At 38.1% G+C, this 17903-nt stretch overlaps 1 protein-coding gene across 1 annotated transcript; it reads right to left on the bottom strand.

Moving 5' to 3' along the window:
- Positions 1-2060: 2060 nt before the first annotated feature.
- On the bottom strand, positions 2061-17448 carry dctd (dCMP deaminase). The gene is made up of 6 exons (XM_059554335.1): positions 17306-17448; positions 14504-14615; positions 12834-12969; positions 10140-10256; positions 6178-6274; positions 2061-2956 (listed from the first exon to the last, which is right to left on the bottom strand). Exons 1-6 carry the CDS (start codon positions 17344-17346, stop codon positions 2854-2856), a joined length of 606 nt encoding a protein of 201 aa, XP_059410318.1. The 5' UTR covers positions 17347-17448; the 3' UTR covers positions 2061-2853.
- Positions 17449-17903: the final 455 nt, after the last annotated feature.

The following is a 17903-nucleotide window of genomic DNA, read 5'->3' on the forward strand; positions in this document are numbered from 1 at the left end:
CAAGGCAACAGTGTCTCACCTGTGAAGAGGGCCGTTGTGCTTTGGTCTGTCTTCTCTTAGACAGTGCTGGCTGGCTGGCTGTCAGAGCGCTGTGTTCCAGAGAATGATTACACTTGGTTCTCGAACAGACTATGCTGCAGCACTCCATCAGCTACACCATCTGACACATGAACAGGTTTTCATCTGCTTGCTGTAAACTTTTTCTGAGGCATTTTATAACCACCTTTGCTGCTCACCCAGAACACTTTCCTTTCCTGCAAGAGACACTTTCAAGAATAATTTTTAGCAGCACCTCCAGACCCATCACCCAGAACAAATCATCAGAGAAAAGTCATCCAAAAAAAAAAAAAAAGAATGATAGGTCTAAACACCTCCACACATTATTCAATTTGCATACATCAACCAACTCATGTCTTTTTTATTTGTGATCTTTATTAACAACATACTGCATTTCAGGTAAAAGAATGGAAGAACAAAATAACATTTTTCTCTTGAAGTATAAACTCAGTGGGCCTATTCTCTTCCAGCAATGACAGCACTCCCATCAGGTGGGTGTAATGATGCAATACATTATCAAAATACAAAGAGGAAAATATAAGCAGCCACAACATCGACCTAAAAAAAGTGCAAAGTTATAGAATAGCAACAAATGGTCTACATCATTATGTTTTCAAAGCTACAATTGCTTCTGATGTAGTCAGCATGTTCATTGCAAGGGGTTAAAGAGTTTCACCAAAAATCATGATATTGTAGACATGTATACATATTTTCTGCCAAAAATAAAATAAAATAAAAGTATATTTACATTCAAAAAGTGGGTTCTGAAATAGGGTTTTCACAGTATAGCTATAGAACCAGTAGAACAGTTCTCAATATTAACTTTTTTTTTCTTAGTCTGAAGAAAATTTTAATAATCTAAAGAACCTTTTTTTCCACTATAAAGAACATTTTGTGAAATGGAAAGATTCCATGAATGTTAATAGTTCTTCATGGAACAATCAATGCAAATTAAGAACTTTTATTTTTAATATAAGTGTAGCAGAATGTCCAAGCTGCTGTATTCATAATGGATGCAAGGGGATTGGGACCAGTGACATCTCATTGTGACTAAGAGCCATTTTATTTTCCAAATATTTTCTTGAGTTTCTTTCAGAAAATACAAGCTCTGGGACCTTTCTTTTAAAGAGCTTACTGGAACATTTTAAAAACAATTAGCACAGAAACCTCACATGGCATGTGGTATTTTCACTGACCATCTATTAATGAAGGACATCTGCAAATACATATTGGAAATGACATTCTTATTCTCATAAAACATGCATTTTTTTATTTTTGTCAGATTTCTCAGCTTTGGTTTATGGTGCGTTAAGACACTAGTCTGAATGACTTTATCAGTAATGGCAGCCAGTGATCTCTGCATAGGCAGCAACATTCATCAACCATAAGTGAATGTGCAATTCATCCAGACAGGCTTATATAATGTGATCTATCAGCTTGATGTCTTTAATAAGCATTTACCCAATTGAGTCTATTCAAACTTTTTTTTTTTTAAAGGAATTGTTCACCCCAAATACTTCATTACTCTCTCACCCTCATGTCATTGCAAACCTGAATGACAAATTCTCCTGTTTTACAGAACAGTATGAATAATACCGTAATGAATAAATATCACTAAGTTATCACTGCAACACTGCAAGCATTCACAATGGATACTTCACAGTATATGAGGGTGTGTTCTACCTCATTACACTTCAAGAGCCTCACGATTTTAGTATTAGTCATCATCTCAGGCCTGATAAAATCAGAAGTGATATAGATATAAATGACATATTCAATTACAATGCCAAACAACCACTATATGAACAATGTTTCATTCTTAAAATAAGATTAAGAAATTAAGATTTGTTGACGATATCTAAGCATTATGAATGAACGGCAGTGACCAAATGATACTCATGAAATTAATGATAATCAAATGAAATGCATCAAGTAATTTGAAAGTCAAACTTTTGACCTGTTAAGTTATGTATGCATGCCACAGAACAAAACCTAACAGCAGTAGTGGGCAGTTATGATTTATTTTGTGTTTTGTGCTATGTAATGGAAAAAAAAAAAAAACTATATTCTAACTCTCATAGTATGGCAATGAAACTTTTGGGAGTGTGATCCCGGTGTAACGATAAGTAATATTTAAAAACTGTTCCCTCCAAATGCAAGAATTTTTTAAAAATTTTTTATTAAAACCTGAAGTTGTGGGTTCTAACCTGAAGAGACACAACATGCACAAAACAGTGTGGATTGGGGCTCGACAGAATACGAGTTTACATATATCTGCTGTGGTGTTTACAAAAACATAATATCAGCAAAACAGCCATCAATGGTTAATGGTTGAAAAAGGAAGAGCAATTTGCAGTTTTAGTATTTATGAAATGAACATCAAAATCTAAATCAGCCTTTTCATAGACAACAAAACAAAAAAAAGGTTAAAAGAAAAAAGTAAATAACATTTGATTTGGTTAATGTTGGCATCCAGCTTGATTTTAATGTCCTCACTGTCATCCCACTCATCATAAATACTAAAACACTAAAAGAATCAATTAAACAAAAGGCACATTCAGCCAAGGTCACAAACTGGCTGCTACTTTGCATGTAAATTGCTAAAAACTAAATACAGAGCAAATACATAAAAGAAAAACATTCAAAACATTGAGAATAGTTAATTCCAGCAAGTTTCAAGATTTGAAAAATCACTGTCAAACTCATAATGACCTTCACCAGTACATAAATGAGAAAATGAGAAAAACTATGAGTCTGATTTATGAATACTTAGTGTCATGTTCCACGTTCCTCAGTCTATGGTGACTGTACGCCCCCCAAACCACTAGATGTTTTCGATCCGGGGTGGTTGATTGAATTAAAATCAATGACAATCCTGCCTTGCTTTGGCTGGAATTGCCTGTAAGACAGAAATAAGAACAGAAAATATTACTGAAGCACAACCAAATAAAACTCAAGTAGTTAGTCACTAGTCAAATCTGAGCCCTCCTTTTAAAATACCTTGATAAAAGTGAGAGAAAGAGAATTCACTCCTTGTCCTCATTGTCACACCAATAATTCACCTCAGCACACTGGAGTCGAGGAAACCAATTACATACTAGACCTCATGAGAGAACACGTGCAGTAACCCTTCCAGAAGGCAAGCCCAGCAGGGACCAAGCGCCCCAACATCTCATGAGAAAATACACTGCCAAGAAGAACCAAACCAGCAGGGGGTAAACTCCCTATTTTCCCACCTATAGCCCTGTCTTCTGCAACTGCTCCCTGCTTTTCCTTTTATTTTTCCCTCTTTTTAAGTCACTTTCTAATCCACTCCTTTTACTCTTTATTCTTTTATTAGCCCCTCCCTCTCAGTGTGAGATGAGCTGGATGTAGCAAAAAATCTATTCCTCATCATCGAACCTCTATAACAACAGAGGCTAATATCTACTGAAAGTAAGCAAAAGTATTCAAAGTCTTTGTCCACGAACAACCTGGGTCTTTTTTTTCCCACAGGTGAAAACTGTGCACATTTAATAAGAACATAGAAAGATTGATTATGCAAGACTATGCAGCTAAACAAACAAAACATACACACACAGACAGACAGATGAAAATGAATGCCTACATAGAGCCTTGAATGTCCAAATGTAACCAAAGTATAGCAGTAGGATTGTTAAATTGTTGTATAGTGAAATTTCTGATCAATTCCTGAATCATGATTGTTTCAAATGGTTTTTAATACGAGCTTCATTAAGTATCCTATGGCTCTTTAAACAAAGAGCTGAAGCCATGGAAATGCAGAGATCCAGCAGGACAAATTCATAGCAATGCTGGAAGTATTGGAGAACAGCCTTCAAAAAGAGGCAGCAGGGGAATTAACCTTGCTACCCTCAAAGACAGGCAAGAGGCATGAAAGTATCGTCAAGGATTTCCTGATTTTCATCTTCAGGCGGATCTACTCCTTTTGTCTCCTCAGGCTCATGTCCCCCTAGTCCTATTTGATCTGACTCTGATGAAAGGCTTCAGAGTATATTTACCGTGCATCTATATATAGTGTGTACATACAACTGGGGAGAGGAGATTTCCGTCCTGTCCGCTCTTGCTGTGGCTCCTGCTGGCTCTCTCTAACATAAAGAGGACCGTGTTTCGACTGCAAACCCCACAGAGAGTTCAGTTTAGTTTTCAGTTAACCCTGTATCTCATTAAAAAAAAAAAACTTCTCACATTATGTGCGTCTCAGAGTGTTAAATGTTTGCCATTACATTTTGCTCTTTTAGTCCCAGTACTCTTGGACTTTATCCTGACATCTAACTCGATATGTGGGTGATATGACCAAATTCTTATTACACAAAATGAGAGATTTTTTTTCATGACAACAATATATAAATCACAACATACTTATTAAATAAAAAAGTGCTAATACAACAGAAGTTTTTCGGGGGCAATAGGTTCAACAGCAAGAAATACTAGAGAAATAATCAGATATAAATAAAACTCTGCATAGTCTTCACTGTAATAAACTCATTCTTATCAAAAATGGACAAGTTATTTAGTCAAGAGTAGTGAGTGAATGTTTTTTGTTTGTTATTTAACATTAATGACAAGACTGCAGCAGGTTTTTTATAAAAACATAAGAGCAATATATTTATTGTGTTCATATTGTATTGCAAAACATTTTTGCTGCTATTGAGGTGGGATATGGGTATGGTTAGGGACAGGTTTGGTGGTATAGGTAGGTTTAAGAGGGGGTTAAGGTGTAAGGGATGGGTCAGCAGTGTATTTTTAAATGAGAAATGTATTACACATGTAATTACATGCAGATTTTTTTTTACAATGTAAAACATGCACATAATAAGTGCATGCATCAAGTGATTAAATGCAAGTACATTGTACACTCAAAAAAATGATTTTAGTTGTTTGCTCAGTTTACTTATAAGCTAAAACAACATAAACCTTTAGTTTTTTATTCAGTTGTCATTTGCACTCAATTTTATAATATTAAATGAAATTACATTTGTAAAATGTTAATTTAAACCATTGAAGTTAAGTTGGGCCTACATGAATCATTTATGTTGCATTGACTGAAACTGGGCAGTGGATTTCTAGTTCCCAGCATGCTTTGCGTAGGGATAGACCAGGAGAATAAATGTTGAAATTAAGTGCTGTTTAATGTTTTTCCTCAAGGGAAAGACATATTAAAATTTGTTGTTTAGTTATTTTGACATTTAAAAGAGTTTAAGTTTATGATTATTTTTGAGGTTACCATTATGGTGAAGTATAGACATTGTGGTTAGGCTACAGGCTACAAAAGATACAACTGGGCTTATGTAATGAGAGCATTTTTAATTGACCATTACTTGCATGTTTCAAAAATTGTACTTACTGTCATGTTGTACTGACTTAAATTCTAACAGGCCTTTCCATTTTCATAAAAATGCATTAAAAAAAACCCACGCAACTCTACACGAAGGCACAAGTCTGAACAGCAACAACACTGTTTGGATCAACAAGAGCGAATTATGTTCGGGAAAATTGTTGATCTCATTAAATTAGCATGAATTTTACTCATCAGTACATTTAACTTGAGTCCAAATAAATTAGTTTAAATGCATGGAAATGTGTGTCAATTTTATTAAGTTAGACCAAAAAGCTATTTTTTGAGTGTAGTTAAAGTCACCAAATATAAAGTTGGATCTTTCTTTTTTCTGCTGAACACAAAATAAGTTGTTCAGAAGAATGTGGGTGACCAAACAGCTCATAGTCCCCATTTACTTACAAAGTATGGAAAAAAAAAACTATGGAAGTCAATGGGTACCATCAACTGTTCAGTTATCCACATTATTCTGAATAACTTATTATGTGTTGTTTTACGGTTTGATTTCCTATGGAGTACGAGGCATACGCAGACTTGTGCACAGTGCTTTCTCATTCTTCCCCAAGCATCTATTTTCGAAGGCTCACAGAAGCTTTTTGAGGCTTCAGGTCACACGCACACAACACATCTGAGGGTCGGGCTCCGTAACAGCCTTGATTGTACAATCGTTCGGGCCAGTCAGAACCGACAAGAATGCAAATGAAGCTTCTTAATTTCCAAGCCACACACCAGCCCCTTACTAAGGTCAGACTCGAGATACTCACTTGTACGTGATGCCCGCCAAGTTAAGAAGCCGTCTGGAGGCAGTCATTTCTGGAGCGTCATGGTATTTGTCTGACAAATATATCACATCCTTAATACCTGTAAGGCAAAAACAGCAGAAGGATAGTGTGGGTCAGGCAAAAGCTCACTTTTGCGTACACACACACACACACAAACAAACAGACAGAGAAATTTAAACAAACAGGCCCAAGGAGAACAGGGACCCGAAATAGCCTGTTAGGAAAGAACAAGAGCTTGTGCTCGAGAAGGAGGAAGGGAAGTCGATAACTTGTCGCTGCAGGCTCAAGTCAATATCAACCAATCCCTATTGAGACTAAATCTGCCCAGCTGGCATCTTTAAAACACGTGGTGCATTTGGCAGCACCCCCACGCATCCTGCTGAGTACTCACAAGAGGCCCACATGAGGCGACTCTATAAAGGGCCCCGTTAGCCAAGCTTTACCGAGAAATGCGAAGAATCTGGTGAAACCACTTAGACTCCCTCTTACCCTGAACACTTTCAGAGGTGAAAAGAGAAGTCCAACATTGCCAATGGTTGCTGCAGTCGCTGATGAATATACCAGAGTGAAACACACCCACCCCCCAAAATACACAGCGTCTCTATCATGTTCTTTTATCTGCACAAGAGGAGAGAAGTGCTCTGATCGAAGGCAAAATGACTTGCTGAGAGTGAATTGCACCTGTCATTAAAGGCTGTCATTACAAGCATGGGGCCTCTCCACGGTATTACTTCAACAATTTTTGAGAGGGAACAGATGAAATTACCATGGAATAGTCTGGCTATGACATCTTAAAACCATTTTGGTAGAGACATTTTATGGTGCAGCAGGGGGAAAAAATAAGACTTTGTATATCCAAGTCTCAACGGGCTATTTAAAATAAAAAGCAAACACTCAATCGTGTCCATAAAAAAAAAAAGTTCAAAACATTCTAACTAAAATCTGACGTGATACATACGGAAAAAGTCCAAAGAAATAGCAAGTAGTGTTTCCATGTAAACATGTCTTTTCATGAAAACAACAGGAGAATAAGCATCGGAGCTGCTCGAAAACACTTCCAAGACGACAAGCTGTCCAACAGAAGGGAAGCTCTGATGGAAGGTGGAGCAGAACTCTGGAGATGCTACGTTTCCAGAATGCTCTCTGGAGATGAGGTGACAGTACAGTCCCTCAGTCCCTCCAAAAACAGTCACAGGAAGTGACAAGATGGCAGCTGCTTGGGAACTGAACACTTTAATTCCTCAGAGAGAGGAGAGGCTCTAAAGCAGTGCTTCAGAAACTGCCGTCTCCGGCACCGAGGAGCCAAAGTGCAAGGGGGACATCAACATGGGAGCCAGAGAAAGTGAAAATGATTTGGTGTCATTTCATTCTGGGAGATTGAGGGATGGACACATTTGAACGGCATTCGAAAAGAGCAGCAACACTTTCTCGCTGGAGGAATAGCTACAAAATTAGACGCAGAAGGGAGGGGGGTTGTAATATCTGGGTCTTCACTTTCTTGATGCCCCCCCCCATCTCAGTTACTGTGAAAAAAATTAGACAAAGAAAAAATAAATGGAGAAAGTAGTGGAAGAGCTCTCATTTTAGTACAAGGACAGTTGTCAAATGACCAACACGGCACAGATTTAAGCAGGAACAGGATTAATGCAAATGAAAGCAGTGTCGCTGGCAAAGAAATGCGTACCGATGGCACCAAAATACTGGAAAAAATAACATTTTAATAAATCCCTCTGGTTATAATTAAATTATATGTTACAGTTTTTCCATTAGAGAAGCACAGGCTGGCAATATCAAAAGGTTTACCATGCACAAATAAACACAAAACAGCCTGGTTGCCTTTATAAGAGAATCAGGGTGGATTCGCATTCCAAGTCTAATAAAATTCCCCTTTATCCTCATGTTTTTTCCATGCAGAGGCTTTTCTGTTCCTTCATATCATGAGGCTTTACAACTTCTAGTAAACAAACATGGTCATAACACCTTCAAAATGAACAAACAGCGACGACACCCCTGACTCAATTCTTTTAAACTCAGCATTCAAACATTAAACATCCGCTTTGTTCAGCTCCATCTGATTGGCCTCATCAGAGGGTGATTTTAATGAGGTCAGACGTTCATTTTTAGTCGCGTTTTGCTGCATCCTATAGAGCACGAGGAGACGAAAGGGAAAGAAAGTGCTGTGTGTGTTCCCTTAATGATGCTGGAACATTGAGAGGAAGCTGACTCCCCACTGAGAGATGGGCCAGGGCAAGGCCAAGCATCCTGAAGATCAGACGGCATCGGAGTGTTGTCGTGCTATCTTCAGCACACAGCTTCAGTAGGCTTTGCCACAAGAGTACATGGAGGGGGATCAGGAAAAGCAAACCAAAGAAACAGAGAGAGAGAAGATGAGGACAAAAAGACTTGGAGGGGAGGAGAGAGACTGGGGATGGGGGTGTTAAGAGAGTTCAACATAAGAAGAGATTGAAAATAACAGCAGACTAGGGTTTGGAGAAGGAAAAAAAATAAGAGGAAGACAACCTGTCACCCTGTAGGCTGAATCTAACCAGCCAGGAAGGCTCACAAAGACGACGACTGCTCAAAGTGATGTCCTCTGCAGGTTTCTCAGTATGGAAGGGTGACCATCGAGAACCTCCGTTTCCTCCTGTCTCATCCGTCATTTCATCTGCACTGGCACAAAGGCTCAAATATCTGAGCAGAAACGCTGATCCTGAATAAACGCATGATATTTGCTATGCAATCTAATAAAGGTGAAAGGGTTGACAAAAAAAAAAAAAAACTTTGACGCTCAGGTCTGTACTACATTCAATTTTGTGCCTTTCTCGGAAAAATGTAAATATTAAACATGTTTGAAAAGGAAAGTGATCGCTTTCAAGCATAATTACATTCATTCTTGGTTTCACTAAATCATGGTACTGTTTGCAAGAAGTCAAACAAACCAAACCGATGTAGCAATAAACGAAAAACTAATTATTTAATATATCTCTCACTATACTTGAGGCATACAAGTAGCAGGCGGCAGACGGACTGTGTGAACAATCAACAGGTACAGTTTGAGAGCGCATGTACGTTCTTAGTCACACCTAGAGTCACACATGTGAGACAAAGCCAGTTAAGAGCTCAAAGATTGCATTTTGTTAACTTAAAAGCTTAAAGAGGGTAAACAAATCTTTTATTCTAATTATTTCTCACTGGAGAAGTGTTGGTGCTACTATTGAAATTTCTTTGCTTTAAATGCGTCTTGCGTACACTGCTATTGCGTCAAAGCATTTTGACAAAGAAAATAGGACTGTTGATACGTTCCCGATGTTTTAATGATGCCTTTCCGCAGTTGAAACACTGATTGAGCACATACATGAGCTGTGATACATTTCAGTAAGTTGCACTGTTTCTTTCATCATACCTTCTGATATTATTTAGGGATTATTTTGTGCTATAAAACTAGTAGTAACTAGGAAGAGATAATTGGTTCACTTTCACGGAGGCAGATCCTTCACACCACATTAGAGAGCATCAAAACCATGTATTGTTTGCATTTAAAGGGTTAGTTCACCCAAAAATGAAAATTAGCTTGTGTTTTACTCACACTCAAGGCATTTTAGATGTATACGACTTTCTTCTTTCAGACAAATCCAGTCGGAGTTGTATTAAAAATTGTTCTGGCTATTCAAAGCTCTGTCACTGCAGTCAGTTGAACAGTTCACAAGTCGTCAAATAAAGGGCAAGGCTTTATTTGACGAGATTTTGGCCCTCCAAAACTATTTCATCCAAATAATAAATTGATGAAATTTTAGCGCATTACCAATTAATTGTTTTAATGCACTAATGCCTGCTTACAAAATGAATGTCAAACAGCGAAAATAAAAGTGTTGATTGATAAACCAACATGCACATTATGAAACACACACATACAGAGTCAGAAACAAGTTCAGACACACACTCACCTGCTTGAATGATGAGTTTGGCACACTCATTGCAGGGGAAGAGCGCTACATACATGGTGCAACCCTTGACATCTGCCGAGTTCTTATTCATAATGGCGTTCAGCTCTGCGTGACACACTGCAACATAACATGAAAGACCTGTTAGAAATGTTCAGGGTTCACGAACACACATATGTGCAGCACAGAAGCTACGATTAATATCGTTGCTTCACAACAAACTTGGATTGAGCTTTCTTGGCTTGTCAACATTGTACCACTTCACCACAAAAAGACTCCAGTCACCAGTTCACTGTTAAAAAGGAAAAAGATTTCAAAGCATGAGTCTGAACAGATGTCAGCTCTCCACAACATCACCCAGAAAAAGCCCTGTCTAATCACTCACTCTGCTCGCCTTAATTACGGAGAATGAATTGGCCCATCAGCGGTGGCACATTACCATTGCACCACGAAACACCAGTCTGACACGTTTATTTTGGCAGAGCTTCAGCACAAAGCAGAGAAACAGAGAGAGGGCATGTAGTTATGATGGAAGAGAGACGTCAATAATTCACACAGATATACACACACACTCATTGTGTGTTTTAACTGGAAGCAGACACACACACACACACACTTGAGAGCGAGTGCACGATGATGAATATAATGATGTAGTACGATCAACTGTGTGATCATAGGAGGGACTGAGCTCTTAAATCAATTCTAACATTTATTGCATGTATATTAATCTGACTGGAAAGGTAGTGAAACATTTTCTGGATAAACAATCAGCGGGTAAATATCGCAGACGATTATGCTTAATAAATCAAGAGAAACAGAAGTCATGATCATGATTAAAATACAACTAATCTTACAGCCCTATCTGAACAGAACCAACACTGAACTGAATTAAACTAAATAAAAACACTATTGTCTTTCAGAGCTGCTGTACATCAGAATCAGACCAATTTCCATAACTGATTCTGCGATTTCCTGTTTATCAATGTGAAGCTGCTTTGACACAATCTGTTGTATGAAGTGCTATGGAAATAAAGATGACTTCTTGTTAATGCAGCTTTAGCAAAAAAAAGCACAATATTAACCGACATTTTCTCTTGTTGCAGCATGTGTCTCATATTTTGAGAATAAAGCAGCATTGTGTTCACAGAGCAAAAGTCAAGTTGGCCAGTAAATGTGATACTTAATATTTCAGCACCCTCTAGTGGCACAGTACTGTACAAGAACCTTCAGGAAGCTACAATCACTGTAACTAGTGCTCTTACTTGGATACTTGGGTTTAAAGGTTTTCTCAAATCTGCAAAAATGTTAAACAGTTTTTAATCAGTTCTGACATTAAAGGGTTACTCCACCCAAAAATGAAAATTTTGTCATTAATCAGCGCCCTCTCGCGGCTGTAGACGGTAATGTTTTCTCTTGGTTCTTGGGTCTAAATAAATGCGACTTATAGTCCAGTGCGACTTATATATGTTTTTTTCCTCGACGTGACGTATTTTTGGACTGATGCGACTTATACTCAGGTGCGACTTAAAGTCGGAAAAATACAGTACATTCTATTTAAACAACTTTTTAACCTGAACTTTTTGCTAATACATTCTTTTAATTAATAATATTATAATATGTCAAAAAAGCCCAGGGGCGCTTATATTTCGTCTATTACCTTGGCTCTTGTAAACGTTGTAATAATCAAATTAACATATGGATTACAAAAAAGAGAAGCCGAACTTTGATCATTAAGACTACGAAGGACATCCTACCGACTATAAATGTTTTACCTTTATTGTGCCACATTGGTGCATTAAGAGAGACAGAGAAATGCCAAATTAATCTTTTAAATAGAATTAAGGTATAGTCATTCTGCAGGAAATAAACCCTCCCTGGAATCGCCGTCCAAAGCCACGCCCCCAGCACAGGTACTGTATGGTTCACAATCATTAAACATCTTTAGTACAATACAAACTTATCACCCATCGACAGTATTCTGACAGTCTAACTTGTTGGAATTTGCCTTCTTTTCAAACATACCAGAAAAGTTCTAAATAATGATCGCATGAAAAAACAAACACACAAAACTTTCAAACACTAAACGATGTCCGCTGAACCAAGCCAATACTAATATTCTGCATTCAATTTAAATTTTGGGTCACTTTTTGGGGTCCAAAAAAAAAAAAACTTCCTAAGCCTGACAATTGACAACAGAAACCAGGGAGAAATACAGATCACAAACAGTTCAGAGGATTATCCAAGTGCACGACTGATAAATCCTCTCCAAGGTTTCACACCTTCCCTTTGGCAGTACAACCGATTCAAAGTCACGAGTTGGCATATGCCGCCTTTAGGAACGCCAGCTCCAGCTCATTTCCATTTCTCACACTAATAGCTGCCACAAAATGACCTTGACCATTCCCTCACTCAGCAGCTCCGCCTTTATCTCTCCCATCAGCCCCATTCAGGTAAAAACTAATCCATGACTGCCGCTATGTGCTCAAGAGAGCAAACAACCTTGTCACACTGCCTTAACAGACACCATGTGCTGCGTTGACAGAGCCTAAAATAAAAAAAAAAGCCTTTTCGGCGAGTGTTTAATGCGAACGTACACCTGTCAGTGTCAAACAGAGGCAGAGTGACTGATAATTATGGGTAAATGCTTGCTGCAGTTCAAAAGCAAAGAACCCATAGGGGGACAAATGCAAAACTCACCATAGGGGTATTTGGTTTCCAGCTTGTTATCAGCACTGCGAGACCAGGGCAGCAGGTCATCATCACAACCGTTGGGCATGCCATTGTAGCCAATACCCACTATCTTGTTTTCCTGATTCACAATACAGGCACCAACCTGAAATGAAAAAAAAAAAGCTTATTTTGCTAACATCTATCACAATGAAGACAGCCTAGAGGCACAAGCCTGGTATTAGAGGAAGAAAAAAAAACAAAAAAAAACATTCACGGTCTAGTGAGTCAAATAATCAGTCATAATACACTTTACAGTCCACTGATTTCCATGCATACACATGCAAATGCAGAAGCTCAATACGCAAGCTTGTGAGAATTTCACTGTGTTCCAAAGTTCAAAGTTTGTTGAAAATTAGTGCAAATTCATATCATGTGAAGACTTAGAAGTTGTGACTTTATCTGAATGAAAGAAATGTGAGTTTTAAGCCTGCAGGATGCACATTCTGGATCCATTGTATATTGAAAGATGCTTTAAAAAAAAAAGCAACTGCAGAGGGTGACATCACATTGTGATCGTTCCAGCATTTTAACTGCATATAAAATTTTCATCCAACTGGAGTACAGTTTTAAAACTAATAAACTTGCATGCATATTTGTCAGTCAGACACAAATGAAACAAGAATGAGATTTATGTAAGATTACAAGTCACATCAATAAATCCAATTATCTTTGATTAGTATTATTTGTAAACCATATCTCATATTTGAACTAACTGAATCTTGCTTATTCCACATTTGAACCATACTCATTTTTTTCATAATTAAAAGATTTATTCACATTCTAAGGTTTCTGAAAATATACAAAATGTAACAAATAAATACAACAGATGCAAACACTTCAACTATGCCACAATAATTTTTTTTTTTACTGTTTTTTTATTATTTTTTTGAGTGTTGGACTAATCCAGTTGCAATAAAATCTTTTTATAACAAGATACACCACATTAAAAACACAACATTTGTGACAGGACGTTAAAAAAATCTGAACTTAAGTCAAACACCTGACCTGATGGCTTACCAGCAAGACCCATCAAATTCATCTGATGCAACACAGGTCAGCAGAGGAAGAAAGCAAAAGGGTTTCCTGAGACGATAGATCGCTGTCAACAAAGTTCAGTCAGCGTGAGTGAGCGGGGAGAAGGCTGACAGCACCCGCATTCTCGCTTCACCAAAACACTTGTGTCTTAGATATGCAATCCTGCTCTGTGCCTTTAGGAGCAATAACGGCTGCATGCATGAGCTGACCGAGGATCATGCTTGACTGAACTTCAATATTGCACTTAAATATCGGGAGTGTTTATATCGGCCAGGAGGTCGCCGCACAGCAGGGGATCTCTGAAACCAGAATACGTGCTTACAGTACATGCAGCGGATAAGAGGCCTGTGTCCTTTGATCAAAAGAAGCTGTGGGGGGTTTGGAGATCTTTAAGGTACTATAAGCTGCTTAGAGTTTCTCCAAAACTAATATTAATTGGAACAAAATGGTTTTAACAAAAAACTTAAGATCAAGGTATTCCAAAAATAACAAAAGAGGTCTATATTGATTGTAATTTCAGCAACTTTACAGATTGATGTATGGTCACCAAATCAACCCACATTTCAATCTAGAAGGACTGCAGGCAATAACTCTCTAGGTACCTGAGAACTGGGGTCCTTGCTCCGCTGCGCTGATAAGAAGGCAACAGCCATGAAATACTCAGGCCACTCCAGGTAGTCCTGCCTCTTCTTTGTCAAACCTTCACTGCTTGTTCTGATGGATGATAGAAAGAATGAATCCAATAAGGAAAACATTAAAACACCTTTTGTCATCAAAGCATACAAATAAAGAAAACAAATCCCTAATACAACATTTAGGGAAAGATATTACACTGCCTATAGAAAGTCTTCATACTAATTATTTTTTTTTCACATTTTGTTATGTTGCATTATTATGTTAAACTGCTTTAAATTACTTTTTTTCCCCACATAAATCTGCAACACACTCACCATAATGACAAAGCAAAAAAACGGATTTATCACAACTTATGAAAACACTCAAGAAATGACTTTGCACAAGTCTTCATATCCTTTGCTTTGACAAAATTTAGATAAGGAGCATTCCAGTTTCACAGAAGCGTCTTTGAGATGTTTCTATACTCTGACTGGAGTTAACCTGTGGCAAATTCAGTTGATCGGACATGATTTGGAAAGGCACACACACCTGTCTATATAAAGTTTAACAGCTGAACTGGATGTCAGAGCAAAAACTAAGCCGTGAGGTCAAAGGAATGGTCTGCAGAGCTGAGAGACAGGATTGTGCTGATGACAAAACAATTAGTACTCTTCCTAGATCTAGCCTCCAGGCCAAACTGAGCAATCGAAGGATAAGGGTCTCTGAGACACTGATGGTTACTTTGGTTGAGCTCCATGATCTTATATAGAGATGGGAGAAACTCACAGATGGACAAACATGACTGTGACACTCCACCAATCTGGGCTTGATGGCAAAGTGACCAAACTCAAGCTTCTCCTCAGTAAAGATACATGAAACTTAAAGGAATAGTACACCCAAAAATGTGATGTTTATCTGCTTTATCCCATTCACCAGGGCATCTTAGATGTAGGTGACTTTGTTTCTTAAGTATAAACACAGATTTTTAACACAAACCTTTGCAGTCTGTGAGTCTTATAATGGAAGTGAATCACGACTAAAACATACAATAAAAAATAAATAAATTAAAAAAAACATTAAACCCTGCGGCTCGTGACGATACATTGATGTGTAAAGAGACTAAATGTTCAGTCTGTGCAAGAAACTGAATAGTATTTATACTGTTTTTTTTTTTTACCTCTGATTCACACAATGTCCGAACTGTTAGTTAAGAGTTCGCGCTACACTAAACTATCAGTGACGCGCATTGTGCACCCGCCTAAAGGCGCATATTACTAACGTGCTCTTTAAATAACAAAAAATATATTGCGCCACACTTTAGACCAGGTTTGAGTTGGTCTATGGCGCAGTCTATTTTCAATTCCTCAAAACGGCAACGCGCCAACAATGTGCCTGAACACACCTCTTTTTTAGACCAGCACGCCCATGGGCACACAAATGAGCGCAAATGCATTTGCTATTTAAACAAAATAGTGTGCTGTGTTCTTTGATGCAAAGCTGAATTTTCAGCATCATTACTTCAGTGTCACATGATCCTTTAGAAATCATTCTAATATGCTGAGTTACTGCTCAAGCAACATTTCTTATTATTACCAATGTTAAAAACAACTGTAGGGTTTAACATTTCAGTGGAAACCACAATCATTTTAGTTCCGAAGAACTAGGCTGTACTGGAGTGGGACGATTATCAAATTTTTGTTTGTCTTTACTCTCACTTTTGGTCATTGTATACTTGCTGCATGCTTATTTGTTTTTTCAGAAAAAGAAAACATTCTGAAAGGTAATATATCTTCACTAAACTGGCCATCAGTCACTTGCCCTGCTCTCTAGTGATCCATTTCTGAAAATCCACTAGCCAAAAGTGACTAAGAGCTTGCCAGTAATATGAAAGTTTCCTGTTGTCTCAGTGGAGTACTACTTCTTTACTTGTGCTGATCTTAACACTGGCATCCCCTGACGCCCCACTGATGATTTGAGTAGTGACAGACATTATCATCAGAGGGTTCTCCTCTGGGGCTTTCCATTTTAGCTTAAAGTGATATTACACCTTTTGCAACACATCTCACTGACTGTCTATGTAAGGCATGGGGATTTATGTGTGAACATTTAATGGACCCTTCTGACTTGACTCACTCGTTTTCCTAATGTCTCTAGTGATTCTGTCTTTTTTAAGCAGCTGTCAGAGCAGGTGTGTGTGAGAGAGAGAGTTAGTCTGCTGGTGAATTACCGAGGGTTGATGATCTGAAGCTAATGGGGAGAGCAGTGACAATGCTGAGGCAGTCATCATTAAACAGTTTTAAAATGTGCAGTCACATGAAAATCATTCACACGATATAGATGAAAATCCATGGGTTTCAGATTTTCCTTTCAGATCTAATGTGATTTGTGATTATAAAAATTGCCTGTCAAATATTAATTTGGTAGTGCAAACGACACACTGCGAGCTTACAGGGCTGAAGAAGGCAAACCCGACCACAAGAGGGCAGTCAATCATCATGTTCACGCCAGTCAGCTCTATTTCACTCTATTTGTCAGTTGTATATAGACACTGAATGAACAGACCAAGGCATTAACTGTTTGTGATGTGTCAGAAACATATACAATTTATTTTAATCTATTAACGTACCATTGTTTTATGCACAAAGCGCACTTATTACGAAATCTCATGCAACTCGCAGTCCTCTAGGCACATTTCTCATGAACACAAATTTAAAGTCACGGTGACAGGTTCCGGTCCTGGCATGTTATGACAATGAATTCAACAGTAAAACAACAGATCAAAACATTACCCGTTGAGCTGTGATGTATCGTTCTTTGCATTGTTGTCCATGACTTAATCAGAGAACGCGGAGTCTGTTCTAATCGAAATTCCCTGAAGTGAGTCCCACCACACACCGACAGAGAAGCACAGCAGAGCTGAGGAACTTCCCGCGAAAAACCAGTCCAGCCCACTGTTGCCAACTCTCGCGAGACAAATAAGCAACCGCAGCTTCAAAAACAAGCCCAATATTGTTTTATAATTTATAATCAATATTATTTATTATTAAGTGTTTATTACCAATAAATGAGCCTGCAACATATTAAACTAAAATCACCCTTTTATCTGAAAAGCAAAAAAATAAGTAATTTTACGAAAATCAGCAAACTGCAACAAAGCACAAACAAAACCAATCTCCAATCACCTGTGAGCAGAATAGGATTCAAAGCATAGACTGTATGAAAACATCTCGGTTACATATGTAACCATGGTTCCCTGAGTAGGGAACGAGATGCTGCGGTGACGTCACTGTATGGAAACACCCCTCGGTGTGACGAATGTCTGAAGCCCTATACCATCCCGCCAATCCTATTGGCCAAATAGCGCTTGGCACCACCCCTACGCATGCG

This window comes from Carassius carassius, chromosome 7 (assembly GCF_963082965.1).
Source record: "Carassius carassius chromosome 7, fCarCar2.1, whole genome shotgun sequence".
Lineage (NCBI taxonomy): Eukaryota > Metazoa > Chordata > Actinopteri > Cypriniformes > Cyprinidae > Carassius > Carassius carassius.